This window comes from Hipposideros armiger, unplaced genomic scaffold, assembly GCF_001890085.2.
Source record: "Hipposideros armiger isolate ML-2016 unplaced genomic scaffold, ASM189008v1 scaffold_703, whole genome shotgun sequence".
Classification (NCBI taxonomy): Eukaryota; Metazoa; Chordata; class Mammalia; order Chiroptera; family Hipposideridae; genus Hipposideros; species Hipposideros armiger.
The window spans coordinates 122,716-142,311 of NW_017732053.1; the positions used below are offsets into that span (position 1 = coordinate 122,716).

The window sequence follows — 19,596 nt, forward strand, 5'->3', positions numbered from 1 at the left end:
CCCAGTGGGCGCCAGCTCAGCTCCCTCCTCAGTGACAGTGGCTCTGAATGAATGTAAGATTCAATGCTTTGCAGCATCCGATATTTAGGACCAGGAGTCAGGGAATCCTTTAGAAAGCTCAATTCCCTTTCTTCACTAAAATAAATTTCACTAACCAAAACTGAAGGGGAAAAAAGAGAAAGCGAGGAGGAGGGGAACGAGGCGCCTCGTCTGGATGAAGTCCTCGCTCTGGCCCCTGCCTCCACTTCTAATTTCAACTCAAGTGCACACGGAGGGCACTTCCGCTGTGGACGCTGTGCTGTGCCCCGTGTCTAAGGTCAGGGAGGCGGTGGGTGTGTGCAGGCTGTGGGGCATGTCCGCAGGACTCCAGCCGAGAACTCGTACCCTCAGGCATAGACAGAGTCTGGGGCAGGAGAGGGGCTGCTTTCTGACCTTCACTGGACTCATCCTCCTCCTCCTCCTCCTCCTCTTCCTCCTCGTCCTCCTCTTCCTCGTCTCCAGGCTCATAGCTCTCCAAGGCCTCCAGCTCCCCTTCACCCTTTCCTTTCAGAAGAGCGTGGATCCGCACAGCCTCCTTCCAAGGAACGCCGCCCAGGTCCGAGGTGGGCAGGGGAGGCTCCTCCTCCTCCATCTCGGACTCAGAACTGCTGTGGAGAAAAGGCGCATAGCCAAAGTGAGGGAACGACAAAACCGAGAAGGGGATGGTGAAAGCCGCAACCAGAGGCAAAGCACCTACTGGGCGGGAAGGGAGGGCCCCCTCGGAGGAGCCAACCTGACTCCCTGCCCAGGTAAGGCACACGAGGGAACAGGAGGAGAGGGACAGAGGGCAAGCTGGCCTACACATGTGTGAGCACCGACAGCCCATAGAAGCGGTGGCCCCATCCACGGGGCACTCTGTTCAGAGGCCAGTCTCAGAGGCCCTCAGAGCGTGGGGCATGGACTCGTTCTGACATAAACTCATGACGCAGGGATCAGGAGTGAAGAGGACATCTCCTTTCATTGTGCTCCACTATTTGGTTTGAGGAACTCAATTCTACTTGAGTCGGGTCGTCGGAGGGCTCTTGTGAAGGCCATGCTGGGGAAGGAGCGGTGGTCAAAGGGGCCCGAGTGTTTGGAGTCTTAACGCCAATGCGCTGCGGGGTGGCAGCACACTGCTCCACAGCGTTCCCTGAGTCCCCACGATGAGCCACGCCTTGAAATGGACACTGCGGGGAGCACACAGAGAGTGTGGCAGCAGAGGTCCCCCTCATTGCACAGGATAGTGCAGGGACTGTGGGGACATGTGGCAACAACCCACCCGAGTCACTGCTCTTGACAAGCATTTCCACCACGGCTCCCTTCACAGAACACAGCCTGGCTCAGTTCCAAGTGGTGGCAGCAGGACACGTGAAGACACCTGCCACGACTTGCACAAGCCCCGAACGGGATGCCCACGCTCCAGGCCACCCCGTCCTCCCTGCTCTGCAGAGAAGCAGCGCAACAGGCAGTGCGTGGATGAAACACCTTGGCTCTCGACACTGCCATGGGGCTGCACTGCAGAAGCAGAGCAGCTCCTCAGAACCGCTCTATGGCCGGATAATCACCAGTTTCCTTTAGGATAGGCTTTGCCTCAGTGAGGAAAGTAGCTGACTGAGCTCCAGTGAAGCGCAGTCCAGCTGCTGGACAATGGAGCCCCACAACCCAGCAGGATCAGGCATGGCAGGCGGCTGGCCCGACTTCCTGTGAAGGTGGGATGCTCTCCCTTCCCCAGAGCGGGGCCATGTGTGACAGCGAGCCAGCGAGCACTGTGATGAGGACGTGCTGCCCATCACAAGTGTAGTGAAGAACTTAACCTGCTCAAAGAGGCCTGGCCACCATCCTCGGCTTCTGGGAGGTGAACTTGGAATGCCCTGCCTGGTGGGAAAGTCGGTTTCACTGAGGCCTTCCTTACGTCATGGTGGATAGTCTAATAATGTGATTGAGGGTGAGAGACAATGATTTAGGGTGGGGGCTTTGGGTCATGCAGTGTCAGGTGACCTGGAGACCAATCACAACCATAGGGGCGGCTGATCAGTCTATCAGTTGTTACCTAGATATCAAGCCCCAAGAAAACTCTCAACAGCAAGGCTTGGTGACAATTCTCCAGGGGTACTGTCACATCAAAACCAAGAAGGTACTGCTGTCTTGACTCCACAGGGAGAGGACTCTGGCAGCTCTGCGCCTGCCCTTTCTTAGACTCTGCCCGAGGCACTTCTTCCCTTGGCTGGTTTTAGTTGATACCCCGTAACTAAGGCATAAGCGCTAGCGTGACACTTTCTGTTGGGTTCTGTCTTTCTAGCAAATGATCAAGTCTGAGGGTGGCTCTGGGAACTCCCCCACGGCAGCCTTGTGGACTGAGTTCCCTCAGCTTTTCAGGTAGCTGGGTCCTCCCAGGGCCACTCTGAGTGACCTTGAGCTGATATGCTCTCCCAGCTTCAGTGTCTTCATCGGTGAGGGGATGTTAATATCTGTGCTGCAGGCAGTTGTGAAGATTAGGGATTTTACTGATTTTCAAGGTGTTAGTGTTACACCCTGGGACTCAAGCCATTCATTTGTTTACTCATTTACACATTCATTCCTTCAACGAAGATTTTGAGTGCCTACCGAAGCTCAGCTAGGGACACAGAAATAAACGGAGTCAGCTCCTTACTGTACCCAGCTCAGTCTGGTGAATTCTACCTCATTCATTCACCCAAATAAAATTTACCAAGTGTCTTCTACTTACCGTGCACCTTCCTGACATTGCAGAGAACACAAGGTAACACAGAAAAGGTCCTTATTCCCAAGAGAAGATGCAAACACGTCATGACAGAATATGGCAAAATGTGACTGTGCTGGGATGGAGGATTGGAAGGAAGCAGTTTAAAGCAGGCAAACAAGAATCTGGACCACAGGAAGCTGGGAATCCGGATTTTGACTATTTTTTGGTGTTTACTTAGGTATTACTTTGCCTTACCTGCATGTTTCCATTTGTTTACTTTCTTATTAACAACAATGGGTAACCCCATATATGTTATTTAACACCTTTCAAACATGAAGTAGGGATAACAATGCTCCTATGCGCATCTCAAATCTTAGGTGGCCAGAGGGAGGGCAGGCTTGTCCTCTTACATGGCCGAAATACACAGGCTGCCCAGCGGGCAGGAGACAGGGCGGCGTGAATGGCAGCTTCCTGGGGCCTCAGTGCAGCCCTGTCCTGTCCTGTGCCACCTCATGAGACGGCCACCCTGTGTACACTGCAGGCAATGAGGCCCTGAGTACAGCTCTGAGTGTCACACTGGCTAGTTTTGTGACAGCTCAAGGACCATGGGAGAATAGCAAATTAGGCACAGAGCACAGACATAGGGCATAGGAAAGGTCAACCCTCACCCCTCCTAAGCTGCAAGCTCTCAGGCCATTTCTGAGAGGCCGTGCTGCATGCACGTGGAGATCTGAGACAGGCCAACAGGCCTCCCTCCTTCTGTGGAGGACAGAGAGTGATCGGCAGGTGCTGCCAACTGTCCCTTTCCAGGTCATTACTCCACAGGACCTTGGAGCAATCCTCTGGGTCTGGCCAGGCTCCTTACATCACACAAGACTCACAGTGTAAGCTCAGTACCAAGGCTTGTTTTACATTCTCGCCTGCTCCTGGTGCCTGAATTTCTGGGTCTGGGCTTTGAAGAGGCTGGAATGTGTAGGGGACATCTCCACCCGACCCTCAGACTACAGTCTGGAAAGTGTAAGTGGGGAGAATCCCTAGACCAGAGCAAAATGCAATATAGACAACCAGCGCCTCTGTCCTTTAGGGAGGATGAGTGACCGCTCAGAACATAGCCTCCTAGGAGAGATGAGGGCCAGAAAGTTCAGTCATTAGGATCAGCTCTCCGTCAAGCAGGCAGCTGTTTGGGCACCTGGAATGGTATCATGTTCCATGTGACTGTTTGATCTGGGCTGGCCTCCCCTGGACCGCGCTGTCTCTGAGGGCAGGGCCAGGTCTGCTCTCCTCACTGCAGTGCTTGTCATGAGCCCAGCACAGCCAAGACGGGCAGGTATGTTCAAGGGACTACACCAGGGAAAGCCAGGGCAGGGTGTGCTACGTTCACAGGTGTCAGACATGGTAGCTTTGAAGCCTCTTGGCAGAGTGTCCATCGGAAGGAGCTGCCCCTTTCAGTCAGAATGTCTAGAAAAGTCATCCGTGCTACAATTTACACCCACTCACTCATCTCGAAGCACCTTTCGAGTGTCCTCTCAGGTGTCATCCTCTTATTGAGGCCATGATGGGACTGGTGGGAGGAAGCAGAACCAGGGCACATGGACTGGTTCTAACAAGACAGGTTTGCTCCCGACTTCAATGGGCTAAGCAGAGGTTCTGCTGGGCCAGTGGGGCAGGTCCCAGGACGATGAGCACAGTGATGGCCAGCCCACACTGTGCCCTGTGACATGTGCCACGGCACAGGCACTGCTTGTGGACTAGCTCACCTAGCTACACCATGACTAACGCACGGCCAAGATGACTACCCCTGTTTCATAAAAGGGGAAACTGAAGAGTGGAGGCTGGGCCATCCATGTGAGAAGTCAGCACTGCCCAGCGTCCACACCATGCCCTGCTGCGCTCCATGGAGTGGTTTAGAACCCAAGCACCCTTCAGCTCCTAGCAGCTGTCAGGGTGACAGCCCAGGAGGAAGACCATGAACGGGTGCCTGGCTGCCTGCGTCCCGCCTCAACGCGGAGATCGGGAATTCGGGTAGGCCCTGTATAAGCAAGGCAGGCTGCTGCACAGAACCCACGTGAAGTTCCCAGGGTCAAGGGAAAATGGGGAATCACGGCTTTCACTTTTAAATTAATCCACTCATAATCAGAGAGTCTATGCAATCTTCTGTCCTGCTTGGCCATCCTAGATCCCACCCACTCTGACAACATGTACACACTTTACTGCTGGAGAAGACGCACATCGCCCAGCAACGTCTACACAGTGGAAATGTAATCCACTATAAGACTGGCATCCTGCTCAGCAATGACTCACATTACTGCCCCTGCTGAAGAAGAGGTGAGGTAGGACAGAGGACAGTCAGGAATTCCCACTTATTCACGGTCAGCCTCGAAGGAGGGGCTTTTCCTCGTGGTGTTACTCTGAAGGGGCGAGCCCCTCTGTGATGACCTGGCCTCGACTTGGGACATCCCCTCTGGGAAGCACACCTGTTTGCTCCAGCTCTCACTGACTGGTTCTTTAGAGCCAGGATGTGTAAACACTAAAGGACTTCTGCAGACGGGCACTGCACAATCCATTGTCCTCACCTGGGGCCAAGTTGTCTATGTGGGCAGTCAGGGAAAAACAGCTACAATCATTAGCAAGTTTTCTCTTGTCTTCAGGCACCTGGTCTCTCCCAGAGAAAATAAAAGTATGGTTTTCAAGGTCTCCTTGGGAAGATGCTACCAGTCCTCTACTCTAAGGAGGAGTCATAAGCTGATGACGCCTGAGCCAGAGTCTCCGCCTGTGTGAACTACCCATGAAGCCGATGGTAAGAATCACATCATGTCTGTTAAAAACAGGTATTCCTGGCCTCCACCCCAAAGTCACTGACTCAGGTACTCCAGGGGAGGCCCAGGGATCATCGTTTTACCTCGTGTCCCAGGTGGGGATTTCATCAGGGAGAGCTGGGAAATTTTGAGCAGTGGCTCTCCAGGCCACAGCATCACTGGGAACATTTTGGAAATGCAAACCTTGGGCTCTAGCCCACACTGGCCGAACCAGAAACTGCCCAGTGATCTCAGCTTTAACGAGCCCTCGGGGCAATTCTGGTGCAGGTAAAGTTTGATTAGCAATTCCCCGTGGCAGGTGATTTGGGGCCAAACCCAATTGCTGGCACTTGAACCACCTGTGTAAAGAAAGTGGTACAAGACCCCCACCCAGCCCCTCCTGTGCTCAGGGCTAAGCAGAGCAGTGACAGAAAGTGCCGTCAGTGATTCAGTGCTCACTGGGCACCGGACACGGTTGGTCGCTTTGTTTGACTGAGTCCTCACAACTGGCCTGAGCTACAGTGTCCTTTGCAGATGAGGAAATGGAGGCACAGAGGTGAAGGAACTTGCCGACAACTAGCCGGAGGTGGAGCTAGGCTTCAAGTCCAGGCTTGGTTCACTCCACAGTCATGTTCTAACTCATCACACCGCACTGCCTCCCCCAGCAGACGCATAAGGTAAGAGCTCTTTAAACTTGTCAGAAGTGAGTTTCTGGGTTGAACTGGTTAATTCCTTAAAACTCTGTCATTTCTCATCATCAAGTCTAACGCCTCCTCAGGAAGGACTAAGGGCTGGAAATGCCTAACTCTGCTTGGTGCTGGAGGGAAGGTGGAAAAATGTGGGACACACTTTCTGAACCGCAGCTTTCCTGCGGGAAGACAAAACCTCCAGCTCCTTCCTTTGACTACTCCACCTTCAAGAGCCGTTTTTCACTCTGCATAGCAGCTAATGCTAGTTGTTTCTTCTTTTATTATTATTTTAGTTTGAAGATGGGGCATTTGTTGCACTGTTGGATACTAATTCATTTCATACTCTTCTGTTCTGCCCTTCTTGTCATATCTTGCTCTAAAATGCTATGATTTAGCCTTCCTGGAATGTCCTTTCTACCCTACCTTAAGTTAACTGCCATCTCATTATCTTTCAGTGTACAAATCACAGTGGAGGAGAAGTTGTTCCTGCAGGCCAGTGGGCTGACCCATTGGACCTGAGGCCTAGCCACTAGCTCTGCTTGGGCGACAGGACTCCCCGCCCCAACCATCGCCGAGAGGACACAGCAGAGAGCGCCGTGTCTCCTGGGTACAGATGCAGAGTCACGTGACAACAACGTCATGGGGGAGGCTGTCCCCACAATGCATGGACGAGCTGTCCAGGCCAGCCCCAGGAGCAGTTCATCAGAGCCTGGCTGACACCAGCGCTGGCCGAAGTGACTGCCCAGCAAACACCCTTTGAAAAGCGTTCTTGGAACTTAAAAAGCTGTTTTCTTTAACTTCACACAGTCCCTTCCTCATGGCTACAAAATAGTGTCCAGAGTGTGCCCTAAATGTTCTCATGCCGATCCACAGCCCCCACCAGTCTGAGGCCACAGCACATGCTCCCACCATGGAAGCTCTGCAGGGCAGTCTAGTCAATACTGATCTTACTCCGTCTTTTCTATCTTGTTCACATTCCTTTTTATGTCTGTTTTTCTTCTACATATATTGTTTCTCCTTATCCTTGATAATCTCCTGTCGGGCACTTTGGGTCCTTCTGTACTGACACTGGCAGGCCTGGGCAGGTAATAAGAATGAGACCTGGGGTGAAGGCAGCAGACTCAGGGGGTCTTGTGGGGTTTGGAGCGCACATATCTCCCCAAAGGCCTCATTTAGTTAAACGTAATTAAAACATTGGAACTGGCCAAACATGAAGCCCCTGGCTGATGTGTATGGCCCCTGGGACACAGGTATTCTGCTCTTCTAACACAAAGGAAAAGAAAGAAGCCCAGAGAGGTGAGGTAGCCTCCCCAAGATGGCACAGTGACATGGTGGCTAAGTCATAACAGGAGCCCCTATTCCGACCCTGGGGCGCCTTCCACTGAGCACCCGCCCCCAACAGCACACTGCTTCAGGTGCACTGCTGTCCCTGTGTGCAAGTCTTTCCCCTCCACTATGCTTGTAAACTACAACCCGAGGGCAGCATTGGTGATGGTATTTTTTTTCTGTTAGCAAAGTATTAAGGCCATAGTAGGTGTTCAATAAATACTGAATCTCTGAATTAAGTCAAATGGATTGTGATCCCTACTGGCTATCCAGATGAAGAGATAAGGACCTAAATGGAACAGGGGTGGAGGGACCACCAGGCAACAGGGAAAACTGGGAGAATCCTGGACTTGGACCCAGAAAACCTGAGTCTGATCTTAGCCCCCGCCTGATCCTAGTCTCAGTTGCTGTTAGCACCTTTACCTGTAAGGTGACAAGGTATATGTTCTTGTCTACTTACAGGATTCCTGAGCTGGCCCGTGTGGCGATGGAGAGGGAAGGCCTGTGTAAACGGCCTGGCACTGTGCGAAGTGGTAACAAAGGCAGCCGCCACCTGTAAGAGTGGACGCGTGCCGAGGACAGGCAGACCTCGGAGACACTGCGGGGTTGGATTTCCCACACTGCAATAAAGTAAGCATCGCAATACAGCGAGGCCTCCTCTTTTTGCTGGTGGCGGGTCTTGCCTTCCATTTATAAAAAACACAGCATCTGTGAAGTGCAATAAACCAAGGTTGCCTGTACCGTTTTAAACACTATACATATTTAACTCTCACACCAATTATGTGAGAAAGGTACTAGCATTGTCCTCATTTCACAGATGAGGAAACAGAGGCAATAGAAAGGTGGCATAACTTGCCCAGTGTCACACAGCCAGTAGGTGGCAAGGTCAATATTCCAACCCAGGTAGTCGGGCTCAGATCTTACGCTGCTGGCAGGTGCTACGCTGCCTTCCCGAGTGGGGCACCATGTTTATTTAGGGAAGAGGCTGCTGGGGAAAGCCACAGGCACCTGAACACAATGGAAAGGGACCTGAGCCCGGCTGGCGTGGGCTGACCTGCTGGCGGCGTCCTCCTCCGTGCCCTTGTCCAGCACGCTGCTCAGGTTGTGCTCAGCCTGCGTCTCCTCAGGCACCTCCTGCAGCCCCTCGGCCTGCCTCACGGACAGGCGGTAGTTCTCCAGCTCGATCCTCTCAGGCGTGCCCCGCAGTCTCTTGGCAATGCTGGGCTCCTCCAGGCCGTTCACACTGGATCCTGCGTGACAAGCACAGAAGCAATGCTCTATGACAAACGACAAGAGCTGAATACACTAAGGGACAATGGAGGAGCTGAGGGAGGGAGGAGGCACCTATAGAGGCTGTCTAAGCCTCCACGACAGCCAGCGCTCGCTTCAGTGAAAAGGGGGAAAACCCTCCCATGAAGGCGAGGGAGCCCCATGAGGGGAGACTGAAAGTATAAAAGGCCACCAATTTGACAGAGGTCAGGAGAGGACACTGGTGTGAGAGGCAGACCTTCACTAAGTAGAAACGGTGAGACTGCACATCAGCCCCCATGGGGGCTTGCTCTTGTCCTTCATCATCTCCGAGCCCCCAGCACAGCAGAGGCAGCTAACAGTGGTGGTGCCCAAGTGGGGTAAGGGGCCTTGGGCGGGACCCTGAGGAAGCTCTTCTCATTGGAACCAAGCCCCCCTAAATCAGCTTTCATTGAAAAGGACGAGTCCGGGCCGGCTGAGTAGTGCTTTAAGAGCTGGCTTCGGACGCCAGCTCTGAGCAGCAGGGCCTCGGTTGGGATCCCACATGAGGGCCAGTGATGCTGCGCCCTCTACAGCTAAGCTGGCGAACAACAGCTCGAGCTGGAGCTGGGCTGCTGTGAGTCTCTGGAGACAGTGTAGGCTGCAGCAAGGCTGCAGTGGGCTGCCGTAAAGCTGGCATGAGCGGCCGGCAGCCAGTGTGAGCTGCCAAGAGCCTCCGTGAGCGGCCGTCCAATGGCCGGCGACTGATCTGCCTCACCCGGGAAAAGTGCAATGATAATACCAACATGGGCCAGTGAAGCAACGTACTCCACAACTAGACTGAAGAACAAAAGGACAGCAACTTTTCTGTTCCCCTTCCCCGATTCCCCAGCGCTGTTCCCCTCCCCCAATTCCCCAATAAAATCTTAAAAAAAAAAAAAGAAATAGAAAAGAATGAGTACTTCCAGCTGTCCCCCAACCCTGGCCCAGGATCTAATCAAGGTCCGTGCACTGCATCCGGCTGGTCCACTGAGGTGCCCAGGCAGCTGTTTTGCTGAACTCCTCCCATGTGGGTTTGCCTATCTCCTGATTAGATTCCAGTAAACACCTTGTTTAACAAGAACCCCTGTGGGGATGCTGTGCTCCCCCACTGCACCTGGTCAGGAGCACAGTCCAGGCAGCCTCTTTCCTGGTGACACAGGCTCGACTGCTGGTTAAGGTGGTGCCCAGCCTCTGTTGTAAAGAGACATGTTCCCCTTTGTAATTGATAAGTAGTCTGTGGGGTGATACGTACAAACATAGAGCTATCCTGCTCCCACCATCCTTTCATCCAGTGGGGTTAGTATCCATTGATGATCTCTGCCTGAGTCCATTATTACACTGGGAATCACAAAATGGTGATTTTAAACATTCTATCATTCCTTCTCCACTATCATTCTTTTGTAAAGAACTTTCCCCATTTCCCTTTATTTTTTTGAGTACTGTGGGCTCAGGGCTTCTGAAAATCTGAAATGTTATATATATATGACTATGATTTTTCCTAGTCTCCTTCAACCTAGGACAGCTTCTCTGTCTTCCTCTATACCATCACTATTTTTTTGATATACCTTATTCTCCCCCCGACCCCCATTTTTTCTTTCTTTATTCTCTAATGTGTATGATGTAGCACAGGTTTAGGGTCAGACAAATGCAGGCTAGACACCTGACCCCACAAGTGACAGGCTGGAGGATCTTGGGAAAATCACGTAACTAGGGAGAGTGTTTGCTGATCTATAAATGAGGATGATGCCCACTCTCCAGGTTACTATGAACACGGAATGAAATGATACACACATGTGATAAGCACACGTGTGTGTATGTGTGTGCGCACGCGCGCCAACTCTGTGCTCCACCCACACACCTTATCTTCCTCTTCTGCTTAGGCTTAGTACATGGGCAGCATTCAGCAAATACGGGTTAAGCGATGTATCTGACGTCTAGTAACGTTTTTACCACCAATTGTGTGCATTATTGTGTAGGTGTGTTGTGTCATTTGCTCTGGATTGCCAGCAACAGTTTTGTTTTTTTTTTTTAAAGATTTTTATTGGGGAATTGGGGGATGGGAACAGCGCTGGGGAAATGGGGGAAGGGGAACAGACAAGTTGCTGACTTTTTGTTCTTCAGTCTAGTTGTGGAGGACGTTGCTTCACTTGCCCAAGTTGGCACCATCATTGCGCTCTTCCCGGGTGAGGCAGATCAGTCGCCGGCTTCTGGATGGCCGCTCACGGCGGCTGCTGGCCGCTCACGCTGGCTGCTGGCTACATACGGTAGCCCATGGCAACCCACTGCCACAGGGGTGCAGCCTACGCCGTCGCTGGCGACTCACAGCAGCCCAGCTCCAGATTGAGCTGTTGTTCAGCATCTTAGCTGTGGAGGGCAGTGTCACTGGCCCTCATATGTGGGATCCGAACCGGGGTCCTCTGGCGTCCCAAGCCAGTTCTTAACCAATGCGCCACTCGGCCGGCCCCAACAACAGTTATTTGACAAAGAAAGATGGAAAGAGTTCTGGCAGGAGGCGAGGCATCATCTAAGGTGCGGTGACATGGAATGGTGGTGTGGCATTACTACCACATAGAAAATTACTACCACATAGAAAATGCCACACATAGAAAATAAGGCCGGGTCTTATATTAATTTTTGCTCCAACAATCTACATTCATTCATTTATTCATGTACAAAAGTCTACATTTATTCAAACAGTCATGTCTGGATGATGATCTTAACTGGGGCTTATGTTTGGAGTAGAGCTTACATTACGAGCATCCTGAAAAATCATGCTAGGGCTTATTTTCCAGTTAGGTCTTATTTTCGGTGAAGGACGGTAGATCTTCAATGGGAGTGACTTGAAGTGATAGAGACGAGGCAGAAACAATGTGGGAGCAGGTCAAGAATGGCCTTACATCCTGGCCAGGGCAAGTCCCTGACTTCTGTGACATTCTGAGCTCTACGACATAACACTGGGTTTTGGCAGGCAATGCCACACCACCCAGTGTCAGGTGACAAGTGGTCTATGAGGTGAATCCTAGAACCTCCAGACTGAAGGACCAAAGGAAAGGGGTGGAGGAGTGACTTAGTCATTTTTGTGATGTGATAAGTTGTGCAGAACATGGTCTGGAAACCTGGCACTTTTGTGGTATAACACTCTGAATCTCTTTGTAATGTCATTAGGAAGAACTTTTTATAAACCCAGGTAGTCACACTCTTTGTGCATCTGCCAAATAACTGGGATCTTCCACCAAATAGCATCTTTCAAATTTATTAGAGAAGCTTTACTGAAAAGCAAGACCCAGGGCACGTTCACTTACAAATTCAGACTGACATATAACCATGGGGTCTGGGCATGAATGCTTGGGCTAGCTTGTGCGCTGTGCCCACCGTCCTCGTCCTGCACCCATGGGAGTGTCGATATAAACATCCCTAGTCCATGCTTCAATACTGAGCTCAGGGTCCTGAAGTGTAGGCGCTGGTGCTGGACTAAAGCATCTGGAAGACCAGGAAGTATGTGGACTCCAGGTAAGAGCAAAAAAAGAGGAGGGAGCACAGCAGGTGGGTGAAGACTAGACATTCTCCACCAAACCTGCCTACAAGGCCCTTGGACAGCACAGGCTCTGACTGCTGGTCTTCCGGGCCTCTCTCCTTTTCCTCACCAAAACCCAAAGTGATAAAGATAAGAAGGCTCAGGATTCCCTGACTCTAACACCCCTTGAGTCTTTTCTTCCCATCATGTATGTTTGACAACTGTGCTAAATAGAAAGCAGATGAGAAAGGGACATAAATGTGAAGTTTTCAACTATTCAAGTATGAAGTTTTGGGGAACTCCAAAAATATGGACTAAAACCCAGTGTTTCTTTTGGATGGGAGAAGAACATCAGAATAAGAACTATCATTCAGGGGGGACAAACAACTAACCTCATCAACTCAGATCCAAGCAATTTCATGGGAGCATGAAGAAACACACTCAGGTAGGAAAACACTTGGAAGAAATGTCTATTTTCAGTGGGTAATGCACTGTTTGCCAGGAATTTGACCAGAACCTTGGGGAACCAAGCAGGTTAAAACGCTCTCTACTCTTAAGGCGCTATAGGCTAATCATGCGAGAGACAGTCCTGCACAGGAATCACTTCAGTATGATGTATTAATTACTATAACTTATGCACGCATTTGATTTGAGCGGAGTAGATAAAAGGACAATTTAGCCCACCCAGGGGATTCAAGGACGGTATACCGGAGGAATATGGAGCTAGCGTGTTCAGCTGAAAAAAAAAATTCTGTGAGGTGGGTAACAGTTGGCACATGATGTAACTGCAGTTCAGAGACATTATGTAAGCTGTCCAGGTCACAGAGCTGGTAAGCAGTGAGCCAAGATCCAAACCTGAGGAGTGCAGCATCGATTCAGAAGACTACCACGCTGTCCCTTGACTTAGGACTTGAAGAGAAGAAACGGGAGGTGTGTTTCCATGGAGTCCTATTCTGCTTTCCCCATGGGAGTCTTCACTATAATCTCCTCCCCACTATACCATCATTTTCAAGATGAAGGACCTAGAACTTCATGAAAGCGTCTTAGAGAAGAGAATCTGACATGTGAAATCACAAGCTATCCTACTCCCAGTGTTATTTCTTTGTAGTTTCTACAAGCTCTGAGGACTAATGAATCATCAAGCCACAGAACTTGGCAGCCCGAGCCCAGAGTCTGGTGTCTGGGCAGGGAAATGTTGATTTAATTCTGGGATTGGCCATAATCAACAGAACAGCACTCAGAACTACTGAGATCATTCACACATCAGACGCCCAGAGAGAGGACGCTTTGGGCCGTGCGTCTATGGTTATGCAGGGCTAGCCTTGCCCAGAGCTCGCAGCAACAAGGGAAAACACTGCAGGACATTTCCTTGGGCCAGAACCCCATGGAGGCCCAGTTTTCCCAAAAGGAAGGTGGCACTCAGAGGATACTCAGCAAGTACCCGAGACTCACCAACTGCCAAAATATGTTTAACATTACCAGCCTAAAAATGCCATGGGAAATGTAAGAAATCAACAAGATCAGCATCCTTGATTCTCTGTCCTGAGCAAGGGGCTATTTCTCAGATTAACCAGATGGTGACAACACTGAACCTCCCTCCCCCTGGTCCCCCAGGTCCTCCCTCTTTCATCGACTAATGGAAGGGCCAAGCTGAACAGAGCTTATAAGAGAGCAGAGGGAAAAATAACTGACAGACATGGGTTTGGAAAGTTGAAGTTTAACCAGTGGGGTCAGGCTGGCTAGCCAAGACCCCCCCCCCCCGCCCCAGCCCCTCCACTTCCCACACTACTGTAGGAACAAACACATAGGGACTTTCTGGCTACAAGTGGGGTGAAAAGGTTTAGAATAATTTCTAAGGTCACTTCTTTGCTGAGTCAGGACAGGCAGATCTCAGGTTACTGGAGGCCAATTCCAGCTTCACACATACCCAAAGGAAACAGCTCCCAGCAGGATCTAGGTCGCATCCTAAATAGGAAAAAGGCTCTGGGCCTGACCTACGGGTTCTGTTTGGGAACAGTTACTGCCTGCATGGATTTTACACATCATCCTGAAAGAAATATTTTTCCTAACAGGACAACCTGCTCTCAGCTGATGTGGAAGAGCTGCCAAAAGCTTTTGTTTGTATCTTCTGACTCCGAGATAGGTATGAGGGGCAGATGATGCTCAAGAGGTGGGGCCTTTCTAGTCCTCAGCAGGCAGTCTCCTTCTCCGTCCCCTCCAGCAGTGGTAACAAAGCCCCAGTACTAGGGAGTGAGATAAGGACTTTGGGCAACTGGGAAGGGTGTCACATTAGAGATGGGGATATCTGAGGGCCTGCTCTCTCTCCCCAATTCATTTCTGATCTGTTTCCCCATTTCTCCTTTATAAGCTTGGGAAAGCGTTAATGAGATCTGAAAGTCTGACAAAGACTTAGGAAAGGGCACAGTGAACTGTGGTTGATTTTCATCATAGCCCCTAAATCTGTAAGTAGGTTGGATGCTGGGGTTTGTTCATTCAACCATTCATTCGACAAATGCTTATTTGCATACCTGCTTCCAGCCAGGTGCTGTGCCGGGGGACAAAACAGCCTACATCTCTGCCCTCAGGAGCCTGCATTCTGATGGACTATGGATGTCACCTACCTGCCACAGACCACTCGCTCAGGTGTCAAAAGGTGTCACTATGGCCACGTTCTAATAAGAAATGGCCCTGTGATCTGAAAGAATTGGTGCCATTTCAGGAGAAAAGTACTCCTACCATTTTAGGATACAGAGATTCTTCCTTAAGGTCACTCTCTCTTACTTCTGTTTCCCCTATCAAAAGTTACTTGAGAATGCCAGCAGCATGTGGTATGGGAGGACCTCCAGATCTCCCCCCTTGAAGTTACAACAATTTGTACAGCTATAATTCAACAAAGGGTTCCATGCTCAACACACAAACACATCTGAGGGATCTGGGCGTTAAGGCATCTGAAGGTGGGCAAATTGAGGTGAACAGGGGAGATGGGACAGGGAAAAGACAGATATGGTAGCCACAGACACAGTCGGGAGCTTGTCGTGGCCCCAGTGGTTATGATGGCAGTGAAAGGTAGGGGTGCCACCCCTACAGGGCAAATTGAAGGGGTAGAGACAGCAATCAGGCCTGGGGATAGGGCAGCACACACTGACGCTGAGCCCAGGTGGGGCAGCACACACTGACACTGAGCCACCAGTGCAAATGGTGGCAAAGTTGGACAAACTACCATCACTAGACAAAGAAAGCCACAGATGTGGGAATCTTAATGCCACCACTCCTATAGCCTGCCCAGCAGTAAAATCCTCACTTCACAGATAGTGAAAGTGCAGAAGCAACTTTCCAGTCTAAGTGGTTCTGTACTCATTGCAGCCAAACCCACTACAAAGAACAGAGCCACAGGTGCTCAAACCCACTTCCCCCCACCCACCCCTCCCATAACCATCGCAGAGGAGCCTGGTAGAGGCAGCTGGGTCACTTTAGACAGAGCAGCTCTGCTGTCAGCTTCTGGCTACAGGAAGGTGGCACCAGGAACACACAGGCCAGGAGACCCATAGCCCATCGCATCCTACCATGGGGGTGGTTCCCGAGACCAAAGTGACTGGGTCGTAAAGAGGACACCCACCTCATCGGGGACTATGAGGCATTTCCATGGCTGAGGCCATATCACCCACAGAGATCCCAGAAGCCCCAGCAGTGTAGATAAAATAAAAAAACTTGCACTTCAGCACTACCTACTGGAAAACAAAAGAAAGTCCTTTACTTATCAACTTACTAAACAGAGAAGAGTCAAATACTTGAAAGACAGACAGACAGACAGACAGACAGAAAGAAAGAAAGAAAGAAAGAAAGAAAGAAAGAAAGAAAGAGAAAGAAAGAGTTTAATTCCCACAAATGCCCTGGCAGAGATTCCCACAAATGCCCTGGCAGAGAAATAATCCATCAAGCATAATGAACAGGATTCAGAAAGAAAATGAAAAATCTCCAGAAAATAAACCTAAGACATGGAAGGCCAAAAAACAAAAATCTAGAACTGAAACACATAACATAAAAAAGGAGGAAATGCAGGGGAAAAATATCATAAAATACCACCAAACTAAAATAACAGACAGAAACGCAAGGGAAAATAAACAATGCAGACACAGAACTACTGTAAAACAAAAGATAAAATGGCTTTAGGAAATATTCATATATCATTAATCACTCTAAATGTAAATGGACTGAACTCACCAATTAAAAGGCACAGAATAGCAGGGTGGATCAAAAAACAAAAGTCAATTATATGCTGCCTTCAGGGGCCAAATCTCAGTTGCAAAGACAAGCAGAGACTCAAAGTGAAATGGTAGACGATGATATTCCAAGCACATGGCATCCAGAGAAAAGTGGTACAGTGTACTCACATCAGACAAAATAAATTTCAAGATAAAAAAGGTAACAAGCAATAAAGATGGACATTTTATAATGATAAAGGGGATAACACATCAACAAGACAATATTTACTAATACACATGCACCCAACTGAGGGCACCAAAATATATAAAGTATTACAAACAGAACTAAAGGGAGAAACACAAAAATACAATTATTGTGGAGACCCAAATACCCCATCTCCAGCAATGGATAGATCACCCAAACAGATCTATCAGGCCATAATTGATTTTGCAGAGTTCTGCATCCCAGAACACCAGAATGTACATTCTTCTATAGTGCATAGAACATTTTTCACAGATAGACCATATGTTGGGGCACAAAATTAATCTCAACAAATTTAAGATAACTAAAATCATACTAAGCATATTCTTTGACCACAGTGCTTTGAAACTGGAAATCATCTGCAAAAAGAAAGCCAGAAAAAAACACAAATATGTGGTGATTAAACGACTGGATCAAAGAAGAAATTAAAGAAGAGGTCTAAAGATACATAGAGACAAATGAGAATGACAACACAATATATCAAAATTTTGGGGATGCAGCAAAAGCGGTAATAAGAGGGAAGTTTATAGCATTACAGGCCTATCTCAAGACACAAGAAAAATCTCAAATAAACAATCTAGCATTACATCTTAAAGAACTAGAAAAAGAACAGATGAAGCCCAAAGTCAGTAGATAGAAGGAAATAATAAAAATTATAGAGCAGAATTAAATTAAATAGAGAACAAAAGGGCAATGGAAAAAAATTAATGCAATAGAGCTGGTTCTTTGAAAAGATAAACAAAATTGACAAACCTCTGGCTAGACTCACTAGGGAAAAAAAAGAAAAGACTCAAATAAACAACATCAGAAATGAAAGAGAAGTTACCACAGAAATACAAAGGATCAACCATGAAAGGCTATATGCTACCAAATTCAATAACTGAGAAGAAATGGACAAGTTCCTAAAAATATGTAAGTTTCCTAGACTGAATCATTAAGAATTGCAAAACCTAAATAGACAGATCAACAGTAAGGAAATTGAAATAATCATAAAAAAACCTCCCCAGAAGCAAAAGTCCAGGGGGCTTCACTAGTGAATTCTTCCAAACAGTCAAAGAAAATATAATACCTGTCTTTCTCAAACTCTCCCAAAAAAAATCAAAGAAGGTGCAATACTTCCTAACTCATTTTATGAGGTCATCATTACCCTGACACCAAAACCTGGGAAGGACCACACGAAAAAAGAAAATTACAGACCAATATCTCTGGTGAATATAGATGTGAAAATCCTAAACAAAATACTAGCAAATTGAATACAATATATTAAAAAGATTATACATTATGATCAAGTGGGGTTCATTCCAGGGGCACAAGGATGGCACAACATACGCAAATCAATCAATGTGATACATCACATTAACAAAATTAAGGATAAAAATCTTATGATTGATCATACCAACAAATGCAGGGAAAGCATCTGACAAGACACTACATCCATTTATGATTAAAACACTTAATAAAATGGGTACAGAACAAAAGTACCTCAATATAATAAAGGCCATATTTGACAAACTCTCAGTTAATATCATATTCAATGGTGAAAAACTGAAAGCTTTTCCTCTAAGATCACGAATAAGACAAGGATGTCCACCCTCACCACTCTTATTCAACATAGTACTGGCAGTCCTAGCCAGAGCAATCAGGCAAGAGAAAGAAATAAAAGGCATCCAAATTGAGAATGAAGAAACAAAACTCACTATTTGCAGATGACACAATTCTTTATATAGAAGAACCTAAAGACTCCACCAAAGGACTATTAGAAACAATAGACAAATATAATACAATAAAATTGCAGGATACAAAAACAATGTACAAAAATCCTTTGTGTTCCTATATACTAACAATAAAATATCAAAAAAAGTAATGAAGAAAACAATTCCATTTGCAATTGAAATGAATAGAATAAAATACCTAGGAATAAACTTAACAAAGGATGTGAAGTACCTATACACTGAAAACTATAAGACATTGTTGAAAGCAATTAAAGAAGACATAAAGAAATGGAAAGACAGTCTGTGTTCATGGACTGGAAGAATCAACATAGTTAAAATGGCCATATTACCTAAAGCAGTATACAAATTTAATGCAATCCCCATCAAAATCCTCATGACATTAAAAAAAAAAAAAAGAACAAAAAAAATCATTAAATTTGTGTGGAACCACAAAAGACCCTGAATAGCCAAAGTAATCCTGAGAAAAAAGAACAAAGCAGACAGTGTGACACTCCCTGACTTCAAATTATACTACAAAATTACAATGATCAAAGCAATACGGTATTGGCAGAAAAACAAACACATAGACCAATGGAATAGAATCGAGAGCCCAGAAATAAGCCTACATGTATACGGGCAACTAATTTTCAACAAAGGAGCAGCCAATAGAGAAAGAGCTTCTTTAATACATGATGCTGGGAAAATTGGAAAGCCACATGCAAAAATGAAACTAGATTGCTATTTTGACACTATACATAAGAATTAACTCAAGGGCCCGCCAAGTGGCGCATTGGTTAAGAGCTGCCTTGGGACGCCAGAGGGCCCCGGTTCAGATCCCACATATGAGGGCCAGTGACACTGCTCTCTACAGCTAAGATGCTGAACAACAGCTCAACCTGGAGCTGGGTTGCTGTGAGTCGCCGGTGACGGCATAGGTTGCAGCCCCTGCTGCAGTGGGTTGCCATGGGCTACTGTGTGTAGCCAGCAGCCAGCATGAACGGCCGTCTGGAAGCTGGCGATTGATCTGCCTCACCTGGGAAGAGCACAATGATGTTGCCAACTTGGGCCAGTGAAGCAACGTCCTCCACAACTAGACTGAAGAACAAAA

General features: G+C 48.2%; 1 protein-coding gene across 13 annotated transcripts in view; it reads right to left on the reverse strand.

The window, feature by feature from the left end:
* MICAL3 (microtubule associated monooxygenase, calponin and LIM domain containing 3) overlaps positions 1-19,596 on the reverse strand; it is a 220,152-nt gene that overhangs the window by 37,618 nt on the left and 162,938 nt on the right. For 12 of the 13 annotated variants that reach the window (XM_019627037.1, XM_019627036.1, XM_019627047.1 and 9 more), the window contains 2 exons: positions 8,584-8,779; positions 433-647 (listed from right to left, as the gene is read on the reverse strand). In XM_019627037.1, coding sequence (XP_019482582.1) covers positions 433-647; positions 8,584-8,779 — 411 coding nt within the window. The remainder of the gene's footprint in view (positions 1-432; positions 648-8,583; positions 8,780-19,596) is intronic. The other variant, XM_019627039.1, reaches the window with a different exon arrangement.